Source organism: Conger conger, chromosome 11, assembly GCF_963514075.1.
Source record: "Conger conger chromosome 11, fConCon1.1, whole genome shotgun sequence".
In the NCBI taxonomy this organism is placed as follows: domain Eukaryota; kingdom Metazoa; phylum Chordata; class Actinopteri; order Anguilliformes; family Congridae; genus Conger; species Conger conger.
Window position 1 is genome coordinate 33,761,950 of NC_083770.1, and position 24,655 is coordinate 33,786,604.

Below are 24,655 nucleotides of genomic sequence, written 5' to 3' on the forward strand. Positions count from 1 at the left end.
GACTGAGAAATGTTGTTTTTTTTTTACCTGGGAGTCCGGTGTGGAGACAGTCTGGCCAAACAGTAACACTAATTGTTCAGCTAATTACCCAAGAGAAAAGAAAACCAGGGCTGGATTTGGATTCAAGAGCCAAATTTGATGATCCCTGCCATACACACATACCTACTGTGTCTCTTATGTTCGTGCTTTAACACAGAGCCTCCGAAAATCTCTGGTTCTGGCTCCCCGGAGGAAGTGTCCATCGCAATAAACAGTCCCCTGGAGCTGGAGTGTGCTGCAGAAGGGTTCCCCCCTCCCACTCTGAGCTGGCTGAAGGACGGGCGCCCGCTGGAGGGGGATGCAGTGGTGCTGAGAGATGGGGGCTTGCTGAGGATTAGCAAGGTTCAGGTAGGTTTGTGTCACAGTCCCTGTCCCACTGAAAAAGCCATGGCTGGGCAATTTAACGGGCAGCTTGGGTGCTGTATGCAACCTACTGTAGATGTATACTTACAGCTTTGATCATTGATAAGAAAGAAGGGGTTATTCAGAAACATCAAAATATGGGCCTTACTCCTCAAGCAGGGGTTTTCAATCTTTTCTGATCTAGGGACCTCTACTCATGCTCAAAGGCATCCTAGGGACCCCCGCCATATGTTAAAAAAGGGCTACATTTAAAAAGTATTTTGAATATCAAGTCTGGCCAGGGACCCCTTGCAATACCTTCAAGGACCCACAGAGGCCACAAACCTTCTGTTGAAAACCAGGCCATAAAGAAATACCAACCATTCAGGATGCTGGGGAGGGAGTTCATTAGTACCTCAGTATGTCAAAGCATTGTTAGCTTATTAGTCATGTATGCATCTCCATGTGTTGAACCATAACCATGCCCGTTCTGTAAACTTTGGTGTGTGTGACTGGGACAGGTAGAAGATGCAGGTCTGTACACCTGTCTGGCCAGCAGTCCTGCCGGGGAGGATGGGAAAAACCACTGGGTTCAGGTTCAAGGTGAGCTATGCTCAAATCTGCATGGAGAGTCTCTCTGTGGAACATTCCAGCAAAGTGGAGCAGGCTTCCCACTAGTGGATTAGACTAAGCAGGAGAGAATCCTCCCCTGGAGCAGTGCAGAGTTACGGGCCTTGCTCAAAGGCCCAATGGCTGTACGGATCTTTTTGTGGCTACCACCACAATCACCGACCTTGCGTGTCCCAGTCATTTACCTTAACCACTACGCTACAGGCCGCCCCGCATCTTGGATCTCTCATCAAAGTCTGTTGCTCTTTCTCTCTCATTCAGTGCCTCCAACACTGTTGGGTTCTGGGAACATCCGGACTGTATCTGTCCCCACTAAGGGTCACCTGACACTGGAGTGCCAAGCCAACAGTGACCCTCCACCTGTCATTGAGTGGTTCAAAGATGACGCCAAGATGCTGGTAAGGCAGAATGCAGTGGGTGGGGTCAAGCAAATTTATGTAATGTAACTTCTTCAATGAGTAAAGGAATCCATGATTGGTTGACTGAAGTAATCAAATCTAATGAACAACTGAAAGGCATGTTCCTGACCCTGATATCGTCTCTGCAGCTGGGCGGGCGTGTCCAGGTGCTGGCAGGGGGGCAGTTCCTCGAGATTCAGGATGTGATGCCAGAGGACAGTGGCCTGTACAGTTGTGTGGTCAGCAACATGGCTGGCAGCAACAGCCTGTCCTTCACAGTGGAGGTCCTCTGTGAGTATGACTGTCCTACCGTCTGTCATTCTGTCTTTGCTCTTTGATACGGCTAGTTTAAGAAGAGAACACCATATTGAGAAATATGTAAGATAAAGAATCCAACCAAGCAATACCTGTGTTATCTATCTATCTATTGAAAGATAATTTCAGTATAAACTGCTTAGAACTGTGCCATGTTTCTCTGAGCGTTTAGTCCAAATATCCCCTGCATTTCCTCTTCAGTGCCACCGATAATCAAGGCAGGTCCCTCAGTGGTTACAGTTCATGTCAGTCAGGCTGCGGTACTGCCCTGTGATGCAGAGGGAACACCCACTCCATCTGTCATATGGCGAAAAGATGGCCTACCATTGGTCCCCGACAACAGCAGGTGAGGGAAAGCTGTGTCTGCAGAGTGTCTGTACCATTCAGGTTTGTGTTTGACTGTTGTTTTTAATCTATTGCTTATATATACTGCAGTTTTGAAACTGCTGGATGTCATCTTTGTCATTCTAACCTGCTCTATGTATTGAAGGCACACTATGCATGTGTATACAATCAAAGAAGTCTCCTCCTCAACCCCGTTCACTCACCTCCGTTTTTTATTTCAAATCCCTTTTTACCGCTTTAATTTGTATAGCTAGCTGTCACCGGCAAGGATAGGCAATTCCCAGGCTGACTCTCCCAGGTTCTTCACCTCCAGCACTGCAGTCGCTCGTGAGCTACAAATGCTGCACTGAAACCTGTAGCCATACCCACCCCTCCACACACAGAAAAAAGAGTGACATGCTCAGAAACACCCCAAACAAGTGATGGCTTGTGATTCCAAGCCAGGCCCCGAAACCCTCCCCCAGAGCCTAGCCATTCATAGCAGTAACATTCTGCCACTAGAGGATGGAAAGGCCCCCAAAAGCATTAGCTGTTATTGAGCAGTCTTGGTCCATCCTGGTTTAACGTGTTGTTATTTGTGGGCCAGGTTCACCATCATGGCAGGGGGCTCACTACGCATTGGGTCTGCCCAGCTGTCTGACTCTGGACGATACTACTGCACAGCCTCCAACTCAGCCGGCTCAGATCACCATGGAATGGATCTGCGTGTGTTCGGTACTGGCAACGCCACTTTTCGTACAATTTTGGGAAGTTATTATTTTTGTTGTGTTCCCTAGTGTAAAATCCAACTATGACCAGCTTGAAATACCAGCTAATGTACCAGCTGTTTCAAAACCTAGCTTGTGCTGTTTTTTTTCCGAATAATTTTCTTCATACTTTAACCTGAAAGTCTGTTTATTTTTGTTACCTGATTCCTATTTACAGGTTGTAGTATCTGGCATACAGTTGCTTTAGGGTGGAAAGGGGAATACCAGGAAATGTCCCAGGGTCTCGGGCCTTGTCATCTGAATGTGATTTAATGTATGGAAAAATAAGTTGTATTAAATGGAGTTGCTCTTCCAGAACAGCTTTTGAGCTCACCAAACTCCTCTTTCCCCCTGCCCTCACTCACTGCTCTCTTTTGCCTCTGTGTGTAGTGGGTCCATCTATCCACCCTGGTCCCTTTAACATAACCATGACAACGGGGGTGCGAGCTGTTCTGAGCTGTGAGACCACAGGTATCCCAACTCCCCAAGTGTCCTGGAAAAGGAATGGGACACCCCTTGACCTCACAGTGGATCCTGGGGCCTACAGGTGCTTACACCCTCCTCCAAGTCCACACACACACACCTATATCAGCGGTACTTTACTGTATAAACCAAAGCATATCCACATTCACAAATAGTATTTTAGCTGAGTTGCTTTCATGTAATACAGTTGTAAAGTGATCATCATCTTTTTTTGGACTTATTGGGGGTTAAAAACATTTTTCTTTCTCCCTGAAAGGTTACTCTCCTCTGGTTCTCTGGTTATTACCTCGCCGTCCAATCAAGATGAAGGGTACTTTGAGTGCACAGCGGCCAATGAGGTTGGAGAGGAACGCAGGGTCATCGAGGTCATTCTGCAAGGTATCGCAGTGGAACTTCAGTTAACCTTTTCATTTAGTGCACTGTATCTGTATGTTGATCTGAATAGCTGCTGTATATAAGAATGTATTGCTCTCAGGCTAGGACACCCTTTAGCGTAGGGTGCTTACTGATTAAATCAAGCAGCTATAGTAACAAAAACTGACACAAGACACAAGAAACGAGCGCAGGATTTCTCCCTCCCTCTCTGTCCCTCCACCCAGTGCCCCCTTCTATTGAAGATGACATCACTGCAGTCACCGCCATCAAGATGTCGCCAGTGATCCTCCCTTGCCACGTGCTGGGAAGTCCCGAGCCCAAAATCAGCTGGAGCAAAAGTGGTGCACAGCTGGGCTCTCGAGGAGGCAGCTATCGAGTCCTTCCCACTGGTAATACACAGCTCTCACAGCATTTTACCAAGGGCCAATATGTTAACCTGCATACTGTCTTATGTTAACCTGCATGGAGGAGTTTTCGCTTGCATCAGGAGTTTGTGGCAGTGTGAAATGCTGGTTTTAAGGCGGTCAGAGATCTTCTGACTATGGCTAATGTAGACTCCGGCTCACATATATGAGGGAGGAGGGGGCGGTTGGGGGATTGAAAAGTTTTCCGTGACCCTGGGCCCCTCAAAAGATGGCCTTGGAAAGAAAAGCGGGAGGGGCGCAAATCTATTTTTTTTAGACACTCACAAAAAATGATTCCAAAAGGAATCCTATGATTCCATAGGAGAACCCTATCTAGTTCAGGGTGAACACACGTGTAGCCTATCCTTCCGTCTTTCTGAACATCTCTTGTAAGTCTGGGTATATTTCCCAAAATGTTGGTGTATTTCTTTAATAGTAGCTACCAGCTGAGGTGAGTTAACTGTGTAATCAACTGCTTTCATTGATCAATGAAGTGCTGAGTAACAACGAAAGCCAGGAATGGAGACCGCTGATCTAGCAGGTCAGGGTCAGTGATGCTGTGCTGTACTGTTTAGGGGTGCTGGAGATCACGAAGGCTGAACCCAGTCATGCAGGAAGGTATACCTGCTCTGCCCGCAACCCTGCTGGAGTGGCATACAAGCACATCACCCTCACCGTACAAGGTTCGTGGAAGGGCCGGGATGTTGTGTGTGATTTACCATCTGATTGACTAGTCAAAAAACCTGTCACCGCAAACGTCTTAAGCAACAAACAACTTAAGCTACAACTCAAGCAACAAACTGTCATGGGTGGTAGGTAGTGATCGGTTGTTGCCACCAGAGGGCAGGGGCTCATTATTTTCACCTGGTTCTCATTAGTGTAATTAGGGAGCCTACCACCTGAGGGTATTTAAAGCCTTCCGAAAGGTTCTTTGTTTTTTTAAATTTAATTTATAGCTCGTGTGAGCTTGCGGGTGAGGGACGTTGTCCCCGGTATTTGTATTTTGGTTTGTGTTTTTCCTGAGCTGGGTCTCAAGGTTCTTTGTTTTCTTGCCTAGTGTTTTATACTAGGTTATTCTTTTATTTTGTCCCCGTTTTCTTTGCAGCGCTCGTTTTCAGCACTAATTTCTGTTGGGTTGTTCTCCCTGGTTTTTAAGGGTCGCTTTATTTTCTGGTAGCCGTTTTTTGGGGCTGTTCATTTTATTTTGGTCGGAGTTGTCTCCTAGACATTTTCTGTTTCCGTTACCTTCTAGGGTTTTGTGGGATAAGGGATTACCCTTAGTCGCTCTTGGCTCTCCGCCAGTCCCCGTCTTTACACAAACGGCTTAAGCAAATCAGATGATATGACAATGCAGAATGTATTGTATGTAGGGGGATTTTATCAAATAAAAAATAAGACACATGGTTGATATTACAATGATGGTGGTAATGTTGATGATCATTACCATAATAATAATTACTGTAATAATAATAACTACTTGTTTAGCACCTTTCTTATAATTTTGCACCTCAAAATGCTTCACAGATTTTGCCAAGAACATACAGAATACATACATATCCTTTTTAAAGTTGTACAGTAAACACATGGTTGTTTATACGTATATTATCTGTCTCTGTGAAGACTTATGTTGTCGCTTTTGCTCACAGAACCCCCAGAGGTACGTCCCATGAAGGAGGAAGTGAAAGTGGTGTTGCATCATGGGATTGTTCTGCCCTGCAATGTGCAGGGTTTCCCTAGACCTAAAATCACCTGGCAACGGGAGGGCGTGCCCATAGCAACAGGTTTGTTAATCAAATATTTGTTTTTGCATCTGTTATTCATGCATCAGTCGGCATGAATAACCAATGCCGTTTGGCTCACCTCTGTCGGTTTTTTCAAAGGTCACAGGCTGGCTGTGCTGCCGAGCGGCGCCCTGCAGTTCTCCCGTGTGACACTAGGAGACGCCGGTGCTTACCAGTGCCTGGCACAGAATGAGGCAGGCACAGCTGTGGGAAGGACACGTCTTGTCCTGCAAGGTATGCTGGGATAAAAAGTGAAGTCAAACCTGAGACAGGTTGTTTGTTAAGTTGTTTGTTAAGTTCAAAGTTGATTAACAATTTGAACTGTGTGTGTGTGTGTGCATGTGTGCCTGTGCATGGATGAGTATCAAGCATACAATTTGAAGACTAGGACAAGAGCCTCGTTGAGTGCCGACCTCTTTTATAACCTCTATTCAGTCTCTTTTTAGGCATTGCACACATATCTGAATGACTTGTCTCGTCTGTTTTTCACGGCAGTTCCCCCGGTGCTCACTGCACCGAGTCTAGAGTACACGGCCGTGGTGGGCCAGCCGGTCAGCCTGCAGTGTGGGGCTGACGGGCAGCCCCAGCCGGAGGTGTCCTGGCTGAAGGACAGGCGGCCGGTGGCAGAGGGGGTCCACTTGCGGGTCTTCTCCAATGGAACCCTCTGGATTGCCACCACGCAACGCAGCGATGCCGGCCTCTACACCTGCTCTGCCAAGAACTATGCCGGCAGGGCCAGCGTGGACATCAGGCTCACTATTCACGGTGAGTGCTCGATACTGGGCTGAAGGACACCCGGGTCGTTGTTTCAGGGGTAACAGAGAAGACATTGGGGGAAGTGGGGAAGACATTAACTCAGGAGATAAGACTTGCTGGGTCCATCACTCGTCCTGGGCGTGTCGAAATGTCCCTGAGCAAGACACCTGACCCCCAGTAGCTCCCGATTTGCATAGCAGCCTATCACCGTTGGTGTGTGAGTGTGAGTGTGTGTGGGGGTGAAAGAGGCATTCATTGTAAAGCACTTTTGGATAAAAGCACTATGTAAATTCAGTCCATTTACCATTGTTGAATGTCCCACACATTTGATTAGATTCAACTCGAATGTAATCTAATGTGTGGGACATTTTGTGTTGTGTGTGTTTGTGTGTGTACTAAATTTTTGCATAAAACATGTTCTCTAGGTTCAGTTGCTAGTGCTTTAGTTTCCAGAAATACAGTACACAGCTGAATTTGAAAGTACATGTTAAATTATTTGTCCACTCGCACTGCTGCAAAATTTCATTGTCAGTTCAGGAGAATGCACACCAGCATGTGCGTCATCCAAAATGTGTTCAGTCAGCTGTGTTTTTCAATCTGCGATCCACAAGCTGCCACAGTGATAATACCAGATGAGTGTGCCCTCGATGCAGATGGTGCTGGAACAACTGGTTGAGGCAAAATTGAAAGACATAAAAAAATCTTTTTTAAATGAAATGCTGCTATAGCCAATCATGCAGCAGGGGTTCACATGACAGTCTGCACTAGCACATTCACGATTTGGGCCCATCATTGAAATATGAGGCCCTCAATAACATGTTTCTTTTATGTGAACTGTTATAAGTGCTCCTCAAATGGAAGAATATTATATGACATTTTGAATATTGTGATTTGAGGTTGTACACTACAAAACAGTAAGGATAGCCATAGATCCTTGTCTAATCCTTGTCTCTCCTATTCCCTCCTCCAGTCCCACCCATGATTCCAGTTGGTCAGTCAGAGCTGTCAGTCATTCAGGGATTCCAGGCACTGTTGCCCTGTGCAGCCCAAGGACTGCCTGAACCCAGGATTACCTGGGAGAAGGATGGCACCAAGGTGGCAGCCCTCCTGGGAAAATTCACCGTTCTGCGATCTGGGGAGCTGATCATCGAGAGGGCAGAGGTCAGATGTCAACTTTTGTGTCTGTGGGTTGAGTCAGAGATTTATGCTGACCAGATGGTCATCTCCATATTCTGTATTTTGAAAGTTCTGTCTCTGCTGTTGTTGAAGCTCAAATACATCAGATTTCGGGCTAATTACTAATATAAATGAAGGGGGCTTGATTGAAGATTGAAATTATTCATAGCCAGCATGGCAACACAGACCTAGATCACAGGTGGCCAATGTTAGACCTTGGAGAGCTACAGGGCATGCTGGCTATTATATTCATCTTAAGACAACTTAATCAACTAATGTAAACCTGCTGAATCATCTAATTTGCTTCATTAACTGCTGAGTAACACTCATTTTTCTCTCCAGGACCAATGTTCTCCATCCTTGGTATAAATCATTGAAAGAAAGCAGTGGTTCATCTGTTTTCTATCTGTGATAGTCAACATTGTAATTAACTGGTTTTTGATTATTGTTGTTCAATTCCTGTGATTAACACTTATCACAGTAGTGTTACGCATTATTACCATGTCGTGTACCATATTGCTGTTTATTTAGCCTTACTATTATGTACTAATCACTTTTCACCATGGATACATTGTGAATGTCGCGGCATTCCTCTTTTGGGTTCTTAGGTCAGTAGCAATGACAGTCAATACAGATGTACTAGAATTATCTTATTGACTATGCTGGACAAGACCATGAATGCCCTTTGGCTCTTGTTTCCACCCTATTTTCTCAGTGTTGTTTAGTTTCTCTGAGCACTTCCATGCGTAACCCACATTGAACATCAGTGAGCAAAAATAATGTGAAAGAATTTCATTCCATAATTTCTTAAAAATAAAAGTCCATAATTGTAAACTTGTAATGGAAATTGTTTGGGAACCAAAATGTTGTGGGTTGAAATCTGAGGTGGAGCATTGTTCTAATTGTTAAAACTTGATTACAGTATAGCTCCTTTTGCAATTCTACCATACATTTATCATTTGTGAAATGTAATTGCCAATAATCACCCTGATTAAGCTCCTGTTAAGCCAAACATCTAACGATACGATTGTCTCTGCTGTGACCCTGGCAGCCAGGTGATGCTGGTGTGTTCACCTGCGTGGCTGTGAATGCTGCTGGCTCCTCACGCCAGGAAATCCGCCTGTCCGTCAACATGCGACCTGCCTTCAAGGAGCTGCCGGGCGATGTGACGCTGAACAAGGGCCAGCGCCTATCCCTGTCCTGCCATGCCCAGGGCATGCCCACTCCCACCATCTCCTGGACCATCAATAACAGCCCTTTCCCCGGTACAACATAGCACCTCACCGCAGTCTGCCAGTAATACAAAGAATGAGCTTATGTCCCATTTTATTGGCTTAAAGGTTTTCAAAGGTGTTGTTAATCCTATTACCTCTGTTATAAGAGTACATGGGGCGACATGGCTCAGGCAGTAAGAGCAGTTGTCTGGCAGTCAGAGGGTTGCCAGTTCGATCCCCCGCCCAGGCTGTGTCGAAGTGTCCCTGAGCAAGACACCTAACCCCTAAATGCTCCTGATGAGCTGGTCGGTTTATTTGAGAGCAGTTTGTCCATTTGTGTTTACATACCAGAGTAGGGGCTATTCTTATCTCTTCCATTTCTTAGATAAACTGATATTTTATTTTCCTACTGGAATATTTTCTTTCCAGAGCTAGTACTTGACCAGAAAAATGCACATGACATAGTAATAACATAAATGTACTACAAATAGCCAATGGACAAAACATTATTGAAAATTAGTTCACAATATAAAACATTCACAATATAAAATGGTTAAGGCAAATAGAATATGACGTCTGCTGAAAACAGGACCTGCAGTGAAGTAGCTGCGTCCAGACAGAGCAGTATAATTACAGAGAATAATTTAATGAAGGGTCAAAGGCAGTGCTTTGTGTTTATTGTCATATTGCTTTGGAGGTCAGAAAATGGATGGGTGTGTACATGGCAGTGGGGCCGAATATCTTCTCTGTTGATGTTCTAAGCATGGTGGCCTCTTGTTTCTCCCAGGCCCCAGAGTGGATGAAGCAGGCAGGAGCTTGGTTGTCATCGATAACGTGTCTATGAGCAATGCGGGCACCTACGTGTGCAAGGCGGACAACAGCGTGGGCACCATCCGGGCGCTCTCATTCGTCCGTGTCAGAGGTAGACCCTCCTCTATGGGAAAAGTGGCTGAGGTGGAAGTTAGGAGGAAAAGCTGGTTCACCCACTAACTTTGTGCTATTTGATAAAACCTGTTCTAAATGATGTGTGTTGGTTGATTGTGAAAACCTTATAATCGACACGCAATTTAGATTCAACATACTAGTGGCTTGATCCACAAAGCGGGATTTCTGAGCTAGATTACTTGATTATATCAAATTTAGACCCCACCCAAATCTGGAACAAAAAGATGTTCCTGGTTGTCCGGCTAACTCAGTAATCCTGCTTTGTGGAACAGGCCCCAGGTTAGTTGAATTAACGTTGTGATGAACTGCTTTATTTGGTCAAATAATCAGTGATAGGTATTTTTTCAAGAGACAGAGTTCAATGTAAGTACACCTAATGCTGTGGCCACATGCATGTTTCTTTAGCATATTGTCTGAGGTTATGTTTTGATGTCTGTGTCCCTCCCCTCACCCCCAGAACCCCCAGTCATCAGTGGGGAGGCCCACAGCTCCCAAACGGCTCCTCAAGGTGCCACGGCCCTGCTGGACTGCGCAGTCAGGGGCGACCCCACCCCGTCTCTGCGCTGGCTGAGGGACGGCCGGCCCCTGGGCAGCACACTGCGCCTGCACCCCATGCACAACGGCTCCCTGGCCATCTACGGAGTAACGGTAACCACACACTTCACATCAGCTTTTAACCTGTTATCACCAGTGGAATGGATGTCATTGTGTGTGTGTGGGTGCTTAGGGATTCAGGTTTGGGCTGTATCACTTACTGGTGTTCTTCCTCTCCCAAATTGATTGGTTTTATTGTTTTTAATTTGGGGCATTTTCTGTCCCTTCTGTTGAGTAAAAATTTTAGTTTTAACATCCCTGAAGGTACTGTATTTACTTTTAAGACAACCAACATGCTTAGCAGCTTCAGTAGGGACAATTATACGATTAAATAATATGGTTAATGTACCGTACATTAACCGTAGTGGTTGACTGAGACTAAAAACAAGAGTTGATTGCAACAAGAGACTATCATCACCCCGTATTGCTGGGAGGATGGAACTACAGGTCACAAAGGAGGTCACAAATTTAATGACAAAAACCACAAACAAACAACTGTTACAAACTGTTGTATTTCTATGTATTTTCTAATCGGTCTTTACTCTGTTTTCCCTCAAAGCAAATGTTTGACAAGACACAGACGTTTCAGGGCCTTTCATGACTCTAGTGGTTCACTATTTTCAGCCAAAAAAACGATCAGAGAAAAAAGTTTGCTGAAACTTTCTGTGATTGTTGTGTAAGTTCCCCAAGGTACAGGGAAATCAGATTTGGGTTTAGACAGAGCGGCAAACAGAATTACTCTATTGAGAGCAATGTTCTTTGGGCTCTTTGCCTGGAATCAGAGTGGCTGGACTGTAATGCTGTTACAGCTGTAATTGACAGCATGACTGTATCCCTGTGGCAGGGCCGCTGGTAGCAGGAGGCAGCAGTTTCATATCATTTATTTTTTGAATCCGTCAATGTAATGTAATGCCAGTTATTATAAACAAATATATATATAATATAACTAATTCAAATATATTTCCATATCAGAAAGAAGGTCAGAACCTGAACAATGGAATCTAGGAAAAACAAAATCCACTCTGGATTCTTTCCAGTGGTGGAAGAGTATTAGTCCATTAATCCATAAAACAATTGTGTTTTCATTGTGGGTTGTTAGGAGCTAGTCCTGTACCTGGACAGTTGTCGGTTTGGCTCCCAGAGAAAGCCAGGCACCTAAAGTCAGTGCAGACTTGCCTCAGTAATTTCCAGTATATCAATTTACCTGTGGATAATGCATTGGTTACACACAATAAAAATAAATGTAAGTGGTGGAGTATAGAGGGTATGCTGTCTTTACGCTGCCTGGCTTTTTGTGTTTGCGTTCCAGAGTGGGGATTCGGGGGAGTACCACTGTGTTGCAGAGAGTGAGGCTGGCATGGCAGAGAGGATCGTGTCTCTGAAAGTGCAGAGTGAGTGATTCATTCTCGCTTTCTCACTTCTCATATATTATTAATGTTACATGTGGACCATATCTATTATGGCTCTTCCAAGGCCCTATGTGCTTGCTATAATAAAAAGATAATAGAAAAATATTTTTTAGGGCCACATGCATGTCATCACCATAATGTATTTGGAGGTTTTTTATGTTATTATATTATTGCATTTGCTAGATCTGTTTATTAGCTGTGTACAAACTTTATGCTGAATACAATAAGTAAGTGTAATGTAAGTAACAATACGTTTTTTGCACACTGTGAAGATGTCAGTGCAAATAGAATGTAATGTCATTTCTAGAATCAATTGTCTCCCTAACCGTTAATTTTTGTCCGTTGGTTCAGTCCCTGGAGGGTTTTCTAGCTGGGGGGATTGGGGCCCGTGCAGTGTCACATGTGGGCGAGGTGTCCAGGAAAGACTCAGATTGTGCAACAATCCTGTCCCGGCCAATGGCGGACGATCATGCGAGGGAAAAAGCACGGATTCCAGGAGCTGTCACTCCAAACTTTGTCCAGGTAGCCTTTACGTCCACGATTATGTTCAGGTTTCTCCGTCTAAACCAGAGACTATAGAAAAAATATGGACCAAGTGTCTGTCACCCAGTGACTATCCGTGGGCTTGTGAAAAGTGTTTTGAAATTGCAGAACTCAAGTTTACCGGCAGTGCCATGTTGTACATTTGGAGCTAGTGACTTAGCAGTAGGGAAGCTGAGTGTGGGTCCTCCACTAAGTGCATAAGAGTGATGTAATCTGTCCCTGTCACTGAAGTATTGCTGTATTGTCCTATTCAAACAATAACTTAAATAAAATCAGCACATGGGGAGATATTCGATTAAGAAAAAATTGATTATGAATACCTTTTCTGGCTAAAAATGATTGACTTTGTATTTTGACCGCAAATGCACTATTGACTTTACACTGAAAACAGGTCTGAATGGCCTATACTGGAGCCCACCGCAGTGGCGCTAGTGAGCACCGTCTCTCAGCATGACCAGGAAATGAGCTGCAAAAAATAAGCATGGTTTGGCCATGGCCATGGTCTTGGTCTAAACCGTTTATCACAGGGAAATGGGATTTGTACAAAAGTGTCCAGCATGACTTCAGTGCCTTTCTTTTGTTGCTTGTGTTTCTCTGCTCTGACATCACCTCTGTCCCTCTCCTGATTGGTGGCTCCAAGGGGAGGTCCCTCGGCGTGCACGGGGCAGCCTCATTGGGATGGTGAATGAGGAGGAGTTTGGTGTGGCATTCCTGGAGGCCAACATTACAGACGACTTAGAGCAGGGCACCAGCAGGCTGGAGGCCCATGTTGATGGTATCCCGGCCAGTGTGGGTAAGTGAAGGAGAGAGGGAATGCTACCAATCAAGTTTGGAAGACTGGTTTAGGTACTGGATTCTGGCAATGGAATGGGGAGGGGTGGTGCAAATCCTACATACCACTGAGAACGTTACTGTACCTCAAGGGTAGGAAACCATGGTCATTCCCAGCCATGGGGTGTCCTGGTTTTTGTTTTTACCTTAAATCTGCAACCAATTTAGAGCCAGGAAAACAGATGACATGAATTAACTTTGTGAGAGGAAAAACCCAGCAGACCCTGTTTCTGACTAGGACCAGGGTCTGCCAGCCCAGCTTTACCTCAATAGCTTCAACTGTTCAGGTAAAATAAGCTACAACATGCAGAACAGTTGCAGGCCACCCTGGTTTAAGGGCATCTGCCAAACAGTGCATTAGCAATGGTAGCACACATAATGGGTGGAGGGGTGACAGGTGGGGGTGTGCTTGGAAACCTCATGGAGGAAGGAGTGATCTGAGCCCTGTGGGCATCGTTCCAGGTCCGCTGCTGCGTGTGCTGGTGTCTGTTTTCGCTCCCATCTACTGGACCACGGTTCTGCAGACCGGCGCCACTAGGAACGGCTACTCGCTGACCCAGGGGCAGTTCAGACAGGAGTCTCAGCTGGAGTTTGAGACAGGTGAGGATGGGCGTAGAACGCCGCAAGCCTTGAGACACATAGGCTAGCTCTGTATCAATTAATAACTTTGTTCATGTGTCTGCTAGAGGTTGTTTATTTCAGATAGAAGGACATGGTGTTGTAACTGCATTTTTGTGACCAGGGGAGATCCTACGACTGACCCATGTGGCTCGGGGTCTGGACGCAGAGGGGGTTCTCCTGGTAGACATTGTCATCAATGGCTTCATTCCCCAAATCCTGTCTGGATCTCACATTAGCCTGCAGGTCAGTACAGGGTCAAGTCTCATTGCCATTACTTTCAAATATACTTGTAAAATTTCTGGGGTCCAGCCAGTGGCCCCAGTGTCACTGAGCATGGGCAACATTGACTGTAAATGCCCAGCTATTTGATTGACCTTGAAAAGAGCTTTATGCAGTGCTACATTACATGGTCAGATGTTGATTGGACCACTCTAACCATCTTCCCTTCCCTTACACTATGCCCTATTTACTATAAAACGGTAGTTTTCTCTTGATGTTAGGTATGCCAGTTTTAAGCATGAGTACTGGATGTCTGACACAGCACCTTGTTCTGTATGGATATGGATATTCACTTCAGGTCCACTTATGATTGGCTACTCACTAAACAACTGCATTGGTGATTGCTAAAAATATAATGCCATGTTAATCATGCAATGAACATTGTCTTCAAATGAAGAGCACCAAATCTGCCTGTAGTGGGCTATATGACATTTAAAATGTCAACTTAATGAAATAGGTTTCATTTCAAAGTTTTTTTCAATTAGTTTGTGTGACTCTTTAAAAGATTGTTATTTTGATTACACATGGTCATAGAGACAGAATGTCTCCATAATTTATAGAGTCAGAGTTTCAGATGATGATTGAACTTGAGTCCTTAAAGTGCTGTGGCGAGTTTCTGACCTCTGGCCTCCTCTTCCAGGAGTTTGATGAATCTTACGTGCAGACCGGCCCGGGGCAATTGTACTCATGGTCCTCTCAGACCCACCAGCAGGGCGGCGCTCCTCTTTTGCTGCGCTGTAACCACTCCCTGGTGTACGAGGGAAGTCAGGACCGGCAGGGCCCTCTGTTGCAGCTCTTGAGGCTCTCGGACATCAATGGGGGCTACAGCCGGTTCACCTTGAGCCTGGATTTCCAGCTTACTGTGTCTCTCCTCATTCCTGGTGAATGCAAAATCTGCCACACACATGGTTGTGATAAATAAGCTGTGATTATAATTACAGGTAGATCAAGCTTTGAAATGCAGAGTGTCTTATAGTATTCTACTATTTGTATATAGTGCCGTATGTAAGTATTTGTACAATTTATATTCTTTTTCCTCTACTCCAGCACATTGGACTTGAGATGAAACCATGAGGTTAAAGTGCAGACTGCCACCTTTAATTTGCACTTACATTATACTGGGTGATTACATGGTCACCCCATTTTACAAAATGAAACATAATTGGACCGTTGGTTTCACAACTGTTTCTGAGAAGTCAGGGGTATTCAATTGCTTCCTTAGTGCAGAAAGAAAGCTGTCCAAATACGGACAGGAAATTAATGTGGATAATTATTTATGTAGTAGAATTAGTGTCTTGAATGTTGACCTTGAACCTCTAACATTTACCTATATACTTAGATGGTGAAGGAGAAACCTGTCCTCAAGGTTTTGTCCTGGATGCAGCCTCTTACTGTGCAGGTAAGCTGTGACTGCAAAGGGTGGTTTTAAATTTACCAGTCATCCGATTAGATGAAGTTAAATCAAAAGCTTAAGTAACTCAAGTACTTTGTGAGTGATTTTTAAAATGGAACAAGCCCATGTTCAATTGCATAAATACAATAATGCTCTCATGTCATAACAACACAACTAATTCAATAAAATGGCATAGTATAAACAGAGATTATGCTTGATTAGAAAATGCACCCACCAACCTTTGTATCCCGAGGGAAAGGAACCCAAAACACCAGCTGTTATAACCAAGAGGCTGCAATCTAATATGCCACTCATGCCAATTGTTCTGCTTCATAAATGCCCACGATGACTCTTCACAAATTATATGATTACTCAATTTGCCAAAGATATTTGGAAACAGAAGTTTGTTTAATTTAGTGTTAGAGCTCAGGACTTCATGGAACACATTGGCCCAATTACTTCTTGGAGACTATGCTGTGTTTTCTCACCATATTCAATAAGCTTGCACAACTGTAGAAAACAATTCTCTTAATTTAATGTACAACATTGCACATTTCTAATGCTGGCTAACTTTGTGCAGGCTCAGTCCAAAAAGCTCAGCCTCACTCACTCACTTTATTAATTGTTGGTAGTAGTTTGCTTATTACATATACTGTATAATATGTGTTGAAGCTAAGCAGTATTGCAACCGTCTCTTTGTACTTGCTCCTGTTTATTTGTATGTGTATACTGTGTGTGTGTGTGTGTGTGTGTGTGTGTGTGTGTACATGCATTAATGTATGTTTGCCTGTGCATTGTATGTTTTTTGCATATGTGTTTGCATATGTGGCTCTGTCCTTTCTCTCAGATGAGGATGAGTGCACTGCCCAGTCCCCCTGCTCTCACTCCTGTAATAATGTCATGGGCGGATTTTCCTGTGCCTGCCCATCCGGGTTCAGCATCTCCCCCCACTCCAACACCTGCCAAGGTCAGACCTGAGCACACAGACTGCTAGTGCACAAGCAGCTATGAAAACATGGGTTTCATTTGCAGTGGTCTTCTGAACAATAAACAACCGAGGCAGATATCTTTAACTGACAATCATCCTTAACTTGTTTTTGGCTTGAAAATAAGTTATTTAAATTTTAGGTTGGGTTATGTGATTGGGGTTATATCAACATATGCTGAATTCAGGAATATTCATGAACACAAAATTCAAGAATATTTGCATTTTGATCTCAGCTGGTACCACTGCTGTTTTTACTGGGATTTACTCTGCTCTCATTTCACATGGGAGATGTTATTGCGATCTTTTATTTTTTTAATGCATGCATACAACCAAGGCTTTCTTTTACAAAAACAGTGGTTCTCATCACACCTAAATGTTTCTCACATCAAAGCACAAGTACTGCGGTGTTCAACTAGGTCTGAGATAAACCGTGCAAAAGTCTTAGGCACACAGAAAACAAATCCACAAAGTGAAGATACTTTACAAAATAATTACATTTGTTTCTAAATCAAAAAATGTTCTATGAAGAACAGTAGAGTTTAAAATACATCAAATCAATATTTTTGGTGACCAGTCCTTTAAAACTGCATCAATTCTCATTCTTTAAGTGCTACAGTTTTATAAGAAAATCAAGAAGCAGAGAAGCTTTATAAGAAGCAGTTTTTTCTACAGACTTTGGCTGTCTCACTTGCATCTGGCTCTGCAGGTTATCCCAGACAGCCTCAAGCCATCAAGTTTTTATCTGAAAAGTGATATTTTATCTACTTAAGATGATATTTTATTTAACAAAATACCAAAATGTCTCTTTAACAATTTTTTGTAAATGTCAAATAAACATTTTTTTTCACTGATTACATGAATTAAAAAAAAAATCGAATAAACATGGAAGACAACACTTATTTTAAGACTTTTGCACAGTAGTGTAACTGAGATAGAACTACAGTAGGTCCTGAGTGCTTTGAAATAGAGTAAAATGCTCCTGAGTTTGTCTCATATAGAGTGCATGACATAACGTGTGACCACCTCACCCTTCAGATATTGATGAGTGTGCTCAGGGCTCGCACATATGCCACTACAATCAGCAGTGTGTCAACACTGTGGGAACCTACCGCTGCCAGGCTCAGTGTGGGCCAGGATTCAAACCCAGTGCCCTGGGAACTAGCTGTGAGGGTACGTATGATTTAAGGTGCAAGATTTCAATTTACTATACGTTTGAAGAGCTGTGTTCCGATGACTACTGTCTGTTCTGGCTCCACGGTGGTGGAACGAACTCCCCGTTGAAGTCAGAACTGAAGAATCTCTCCCCACCTTCAAGCGCAAGCTGAAGACACACCTCTTCAAGCAGCACCTCTCTCCATCCCTCCCTACCTCCCTGTGAACCTTAATTGTTGTCTCTGTGACTTGCTTTGTGTATCGGTATTTTTAGTTGGCTAGGTAAGCAGTGTTTGGATAGTTAACTTTGGTCACTTTTGCTCTGTTTGTTTGTTTCTTTCTTAAAAAAAAAAATAAAAAATTGGCCCTCGTCCTTATCTTTGTTGTACAGGTAGCAGTTGAAATTATACTTCCCTCTAGGGTCTTTCAGCGAACTTATCCCTGGTTATGGGTATGCACTGTCTGCCAAAAGCCAATAATGTAATGTAATGACCATTGAGGTTGAAACATTAATCGTCCATATTTATTGGTACGATGAATACCATTGATTTTGGAGTCTTTTCTGTATTTGTTCACTATGCAGTGCAGTCCATAACTATTTCTGTTAGTCCGACTCTATACTCCAGCCCATTGCATTTGAAATGAAACAATGAATATGAAGTGCAGGCATTCACCTTTAATCTGAGGGTATTTACATCCAAATCGGGTCATGCATCCATAGGCTTTCTCATGCCTATGTTAAGCAATTGAATACACCAGACTAATCACACTGTCCAATTACTTTTGGTCCACTAAAATGGGGGGTTTATCTATAAAAAGGGATACATGGATTCACAAATATAGTATATATGTAAATAGCCTCAAGTCAAAGGTGCCATTCTGCACCGCATTTAAAATCCAACATGATGGAGTACAGAGCCAAAATGACAGAAATTGTACCACTGAACAAATACTTACCGAATACACTGTATGTTCCTGTGACCTTGCACCTTGTGCAAGTTTCTGATGTGCGTTTGTTCCCCGAGGTTATGTATGACCAGACAGCAGGGATGGGTCAATGCAATCTGCCCCAGTGCCTGATTGATGGTTTTGGGTTAATTATTGATTCTCCATTTTTAAGACTCAGTAAATGAAGACAAATGGAGAAACTGGGAACAATTTGTTTCAGATCACAAAGTGGCATTGTTCTTCACTCACATTTGAAACACAACATTGGTTGTACTGTAATTAGTTTAGAGTTAGAGTTGCTATTCCAGTGAGGTTAATCTCTGACCTCTCGACCTATCATTGAAACATGTGTGTGTATGTGTGTGTGTGTGTGTGTGTACATGTGTTTGTGTGTGTGTTTTCTGTTTCAGATGTGGATGAGTGCCAGGAGTCCTCCTTGTCACCATGTCATCAGCAGTGCCTGAACACCCTGGGTTCCTTCCGCTGTGCCTGTCACCTGGGATACCAGTTGTCTGGTGTCCACTGCTTAGGTCAGTAACATTGCAGCACTTTAGTAGTTACTTTTGCTAGGAGCTATTGAGGTACTGGTCAGGGCTATCTGTGCTACCCAAGGTTCCCAACATTCTGAGTGGTAGGGTAATTTGTGGTGACAGGGAGTGTCAAAATTGTAATGGCATTTATAACAAAGACATCCCTGTTTTATTGATAACATAATGGGACCTGTGCAATTGAAAGAAAGGCATTTGAGAAAATTGTCTTTGAGAAACAAGTGGGTTGCTGGCTTGTCATTAGCATTACTTTGACTTTCCATTGGATTGCCGATTGTGAATGTCTTTGTGCTTCTGTACATTTAGACATCAATGAGTGCAAAAGAAACGTGTGCCCGGCCCACCAGGAGTGTCGAAATACTGAGGGAGGTTACCAGTGCTTTGACAGTTGCCCGGCTGGTATGACCAAAATGGAGAGTGGGGCTTGCATAGGTAAGAGGACCTTGTCGGCCAATTGGGGTAACCCGATTCATGTGGAGTGATGGAATGCTAGCGCTGAACGACGACTCTGCCTGTGTGTCACAGATGTGGACGAGTGTCAGGACGGAAGCCACATGTGCCGCTACAGCCAGATCTGCCAGAACACTGTCGGCGGGTACAGCTGTGTGTGCCCCAGAGGGTACCGGTCACAGGGTGTGGGGCGGCCATGCTTGGGTGAGCTAATTCTTTATTTGCCATTTCCACATTTATGCCTTCAGTTATAGATTATATATATAAACAGGATAAAACTATTTTACTGATTTGTTTGGGAAGGTGGAGGGCGGGTTTGTTATAATTTCTGAATCTCATTGGTTTCTGTTTCAGACATTGACGAGTGCAAACAAGTGCCCAGCCCCTGTGCCCATAAATGCCGTAATGTGCCCGGCAGCTTCCGTTGCATGTGCCCAGCGGGCACCACGTTACTGGGAGACGGGCGGTCCTGCGCGGGGTTAGAGAGGGGGCAGGCCTCTGCCAACGGCACGCGGATCTTAGCGAGGCTACGGCCGCAGCTGGTCTCCACCCTGGGCCGGCCGGTCCTTTCCCGCCTCTCTGTCCAGCCCCAACAGCACGGCTTCTCCCACACTGGCCGAAATGGCTGTCCACTGGGGTACAGCCGCAGGGACGGTGCTTGTGTAGGTAGGTACCGTAGGAAACAGGGTTCTCACACTGCACAGACATACAGTACTGTGCAGAAGTCTTAGGCACCCTAGATTTTATTATATATGTTTAATTTTTGCGTGTGTTAGTATATAAGAAAACACTCGAGATTTCAAAATATTCATTTTCCAAAAGATTTAATTTTACAGAGACATTTTTGTATTTCATTTTAAAAAGTAACATATTACTATAAGCAATTGACTAATTTTTACATAAAAACTCAAGATCAAGAGATCAGAAGCAAGGAGCCAACCAAAGTCTGCAGAAGAACTGTGGCATGTTCTCCAACATGCTTGGAACAACCTCCCTGCTGATTGTCTTATAGAACTACAGGACAGCGTTGGCTGTCATAGAGAAGTGATGCATAGTTTTGAACTATTCTGCCAAATTACTAAAATGTAATGTAAAATGTATAGTACATTTATTTAGGACCTTTCATTTAATTATTTTGTACAGAGTTATACAGGTGCCTAAGACTTTTGCACAGTACTGTACACTATGACTTCATTCTGAGCAAGTTGTTCTGTTGTTTTGTACTTTATATCATGTGTCCACTTCTTTGTGGGTTGTGTATGGCTATTTTGTTTTAACAAGAGATCAAGGTCATAAACTGTCATAAACCAAAACCACATTGAGCCTGTGTTGTGCTGTCCTACAGTGACAGACTCAGTGACCTCATCTTATTACAACATTCTTTGTAGGCACTCCTGGAAATTCAAATAAATTCAAATCAATATGCTTCATTGACAGGAAATACCTTTGTAAATATCAAAGGCATTTCACTTGGTAAATATCAAACCATATAGCTGTACATGTACTGTAAACATTAAAACATAGATTATTACTAACCTAACATCTCGTTAGGAAAACTGATGGGAAACTAAATTAATAGTAATACCAATGTTATTAATCTTTTCCACTATTATTCTCTCCGTACAGATGTAGATGAATGTTTGCTGAGGAAGCCCTGTCAGCACGAGTGTCGGAACACAGTGGGCAGTTTCCAGTGCTTGTGTCCCCCAGGGTACCAGCTCTTACCCAATGGGAGGAGCTGCAAAGGTGAGTGTGGCTTGCTGCAATGTGCAGTTAATTTTACAGGCCTTTGATTACCTAGTATTTACTGGGAAAATACCATCTACTTGTGTCATCATTAGGTAACTATTGATTTCAAAGGTAAGTATTATGAAACAAAGTCAGTATGTACCACACAACAAACTTGTTAAGTACTGTGAAAATGTTTTACTGCCCGTTTCATAGTCCTTACTTCTGAAATCAAAATAGTTCCCCAATAATCAGACATATTTGATGCCCTGTAAAATAAAGCTTTACCCAATGTGCTTAGAGCGAACATCCTGGTCTGCACTCAATGCACATTTTCTTTCTTCTTTCTTCAGATATCGATGAGTGCACAGTGCAAGGCATCCAGTGTGGCCCCAACCAGATGTGCTTCAACACTCGTGGAGGGTACCAGTGCCTGGACACACCATGTCCCACCTCGTACCAGAGAGGGGGTAGTCCAGGGTAAGAAGCTAGTGTGTGTGAGAAAAGCTCAGCCAAACCATGAGCCACAGGTAACACAAAACCTGTTTTTGGGTGTGGTGGTCTGCCACCTGAACTGATTGGGTGATTTGCAGTGCTAGTGGTTGGATGAATTCTGCAGTTGGCACAGGCACAGAGCAGCATACATTCAAAGCAGACAGTACATCACATGAACAGTTCATACTGGATAGCTTTGTTCTCTTAAATATCAGAGAAAAATGCAAACAGCCAGTAGCAAATTATACTCTACTGACATTGCTGGAATTTGGTAATGTCTCACTCCCATGCTTCAGTCCTTCAAGTCTGCCTCATCCGAAGACTCACCTTTCTGTCTCCCCCTATTCTGCAGAACCTGCTACAGACCCTGCTCTCTAGACTGTGCATCTGGGGGGTCCCCCCTCCTGCTGCAGTACAAGCTGCTGACCCTCCCCTTGGGAATCCCGGCCAATCACAACGTGGTGCGCCTGTCTGCATTCTCCGAGACCGGAGTCCTGCAGGACCGCACGGCCTTCACCATCCTGGAGCAGGGCGGGGACACGCCCGATGGGCAGTGGTTTGCCATCCGGGACGAGGCCGGGCGGGGCATCATCTTCACGGTGCGGCCGCTGGACAGGCCAGGACTGGTGCGCCTCCGAGTTCAAGCCACCACCCTCTCCGCTCAGGGCCATGTCACATATCAGAGCATCTTCATCATCTACGTTTCTATCTCCAGCTACCCCTACTGATCCCAAGGGCTGAGAATCACTGTCTCCATGACTATCATCCCCACAAACAAACTAAGAGGGATTAACATGCCACTTAACAGCAGTTACTTCACATATTCCTACACTGTTTGCTGTGTTCCAGATGCTAGGAGTTAAGACAGGAACATACTGCCCACAATAAAAAGAAAATAGCCGAGTTCATCCTCATAGGAGGCATCATTGGGCAAGTGTCTGCAATGTATGGTATGCATGATTCAAATAGAATTGAAACTGCTGGACCACAGTTTTCATTTTTTATTGCAAATCCCAATGATAAAAATGTTTTGTGTTCTTAAAAAAATATGTTGACATCAAAAGTAAGAGTTGTTTTAATTATATATAACTGAAATGCACATCCCAGCTCACACATAATGTTATTAACGTAAGGTAAATCTGAAAATGTTTGAGACAATGCAAGAGTATTATGTGTTAACTTGGATATTTCTGTATTTGTTAGGTTTTATGATTTGTGCTTTCTGTTGTGGGAACAAGATTAAAGTGCTATAATACTGAATGTATTTATGTAATGCAACATTGCAGATTTATGAAAAGGTATATTACAAAATAAGGAAAGTTCCACTCATGAAATATTAGTGTTACATTCTCCCAGAAATAAAATGGATGTGCTATGTTTTAGTTTTTTTAATTGAACAATATTTTATCAGTATTGCCTTAGCTGAAGCTGTCATTTAATATTTTGTTTTATATACTATATGTGACATCCATCATGTAAAATACACTATTTTGCCCATACAAAGATGTAAAGTGAGTTTCAGTTCCAATAGCATTTTGACTGTATTAGTTCTACCTCTTGGACTGAATTCATAAATTTGTATTTCAGAATACATTTTTGACTATTAAATCCCTTTATTTTTACACTCTGTTATTGTATTGTTACTCACAAGATTTGTTGTTTTTGTATAATAATAACTAAAACAACACTGAACAAAATATTTAGACTACCGCCTTGATTCACACTACATAGTAATAAAATTACATATGCATGCTTTGGACATTCAAAATGACCTCATCTCATGTAATGAATATCAAAGAATGCGTCTTATCTAGTATGAATGTGTCAGAGCCACCAAATATTGTCATCTTGCGAAACATAGCTACAGCAACATTGACGTAGCATATTTGAACTGATTTAAGTTGTTCTGTCATTCACATTACAATTTTCAACTGTTTGCAATTGGCTTATAAAGTAATTGTGTAGTTCTGTCTGGGGTCCGGCTGCAGGAATATGTGCAAAAGATAAGGTGTGAATGTGTTAACGCTGAGGGGACTAAATAGCTCTCAACGTCCTGCAGTGTCTATCTATGCTTCACCACATGCAATTTGCCTACAAAGATGATAGCTACTGCCAATTGCCAACATATGGCATGGAATTACATGGAACATTCTGAACCAATCTGCATCAGATTGAGAGTGCAACTAATGCCTGGACTATAAACTATATACACTCACCAAGCACTTTATTAAGAACATTTTTACTTTATTACACCTACTTATTCATGCGATTATCTGATCAGCCAATTGTGTTGCAGCAGTGCAATGCACACAATTATGTAGATATGGGTCAGGAGCTTCAGTTAATGTTCACATCAACCATCAGAATGGGGAAAAAATGTGATCTTTGACCGTGGAATGATTGTTGGTTGCAGACAGGGTGGTGTGAGTATCAGTAAACTGCTGATCTCCTGGGATTTTCACGCACACTCCAGTTTTCAAAGAATGGTGAAAAAAAAAAAATCCTGTGAGCAGCGGTTCTGCAGACAGAAATGCATTGTTAATGAGAAGTGACCGTAACGCAAATAATCACACATTCCAACAGTGGTATGCAGAAGAGCATCACTGAACGCACAACGCATCATAACTTAGTGGATAGGCTACTGCAGTCTAGAAAAGAATTCTAAAAAACAAAAAAAATACCTAATAAAGTGCTCACTGACTTTATTATGCTATCATTCTGCCTACA

The 24,655-nt window shown here is 43.4% G+C and overlaps 1 protein-coding gene across 1 annotated transcript in view; it reads left to right on the forward strand.

Annotated features, from left to right (window-relative positions):
* The window catches only part of hmcn2 (hemicentin 2), a 63,998-nt gene extending 40,477 nt beyond the window's left edge, over nucleotides 1-23,521 (forward strand). Inside the window, exons 49-81 of the mRNA XM_061259798.1 lie at nucleotides 197-387; nucleotides 903-984; nucleotides 1,273-1,409; nucleotides 1,559-1,700; nucleotides 1,926-2,070; nucleotides 2,656-2,783; nucleotides 3,206-3,362; nucleotides 3,555-3,676; nucleotides 3,898-4,062; nucleotides 4,653-4,760; nucleotides 5,724-5,858; nucleotides 5,958-6,092; nucleotides 6,354-6,623; nucleotides 7,585-7,775; nucleotides 8,842-9,055; nucleotides 9,792-9,926; nucleotides 10,407-10,597; nucleotides 11,853-11,934; nucleotides 12,304-12,474; nucleotides 13,136-13,288; nucleotides 13,789-13,926; nucleotides 14,069-14,190; nucleotides 14,867-15,107; nucleotides 15,566-15,625; nucleotides 16,467-16,586; nucleotides 17,643-17,777; nucleotides 19,118-19,237; nucleotides 19,562-19,687; nucleotides 19,781-19,909; nucleotides 20,060-20,371; nucleotides 21,332-21,451; nucleotides 21,787-21,913; nucleotides 22,281-23,521. Coding sequence (XP_061115782.1) covers nucleotides 197-387; nucleotides 903-984; nucleotides 1,273-1,409; nucleotides 1,559-1,700; nucleotides 1,926-2,070; nucleotides 2,656-2,783; nucleotides 3,206-3,362; nucleotides 3,555-3,676; nucleotides 3,898-4,062; nucleotides 4,653-4,760; nucleotides 5,724-5,858; nucleotides 5,958-6,092; nucleotides 6,354-6,623; nucleotides 7,585-7,775; nucleotides 8,842-9,055; nucleotides 9,792-9,926; nucleotides 10,407-10,597; nucleotides 11,853-11,934; nucleotides 12,304-12,474; nucleotides 13,136-13,288; nucleotides 13,789-13,926; nucleotides 14,069-14,190; nucleotides 14,867-15,107; nucleotides 15,566-15,625; nucleotides 16,467-16,586; nucleotides 17,643-17,777; nucleotides 19,118-19,237; nucleotides 19,562-19,687; nucleotides 19,781-19,909; nucleotides 20,060-20,371; nucleotides 21,332-21,451; nucleotides 21,787-21,913; nucleotides 22,281-22,656 — 5,180 coding nt within the window. The 3' untranslated portion in view covers nucleotides 22,657-23,521. The remainder of the gene's footprint in view (nucleotides 1-196; nucleotides 388-902; nucleotides 985-1,272; nucleotides 1,410-1,558; nucleotides 1,701-1,925; nucleotides 2,071-2,655; nucleotides 2,784-3,205; nucleotides 3,363-3,554; nucleotides 3,677-3,897; nucleotides 4,063-4,652; nucleotides 4,761-5,723; nucleotides 5,859-5,957; nucleotides 6,093-6,353; nucleotides 6,624-7,584; nucleotides 7,776-8,841; nucleotides 9,056-9,791; nucleotides 9,927-10,406; nucleotides 10,598-11,852; nucleotides 11,935-12,303; nucleotides 12,475-13,135; nucleotides 13,289-13,788; nucleotides 13,927-14,068; nucleotides 14,191-14,866; nucleotides 15,108-15,565; nucleotides 15,626-16,466; nucleotides 16,587-17,642; nucleotides 17,778-19,117; nucleotides 19,238-19,561; nucleotides 19,688-19,780; nucleotides 19,910-20,059; nucleotides 20,372-21,331; nucleotides 21,452-21,786; nucleotides 21,914-22,280) is intronic.
* Nucleotides 23,522-24,655: the final 1,134 nt, after the last annotated feature.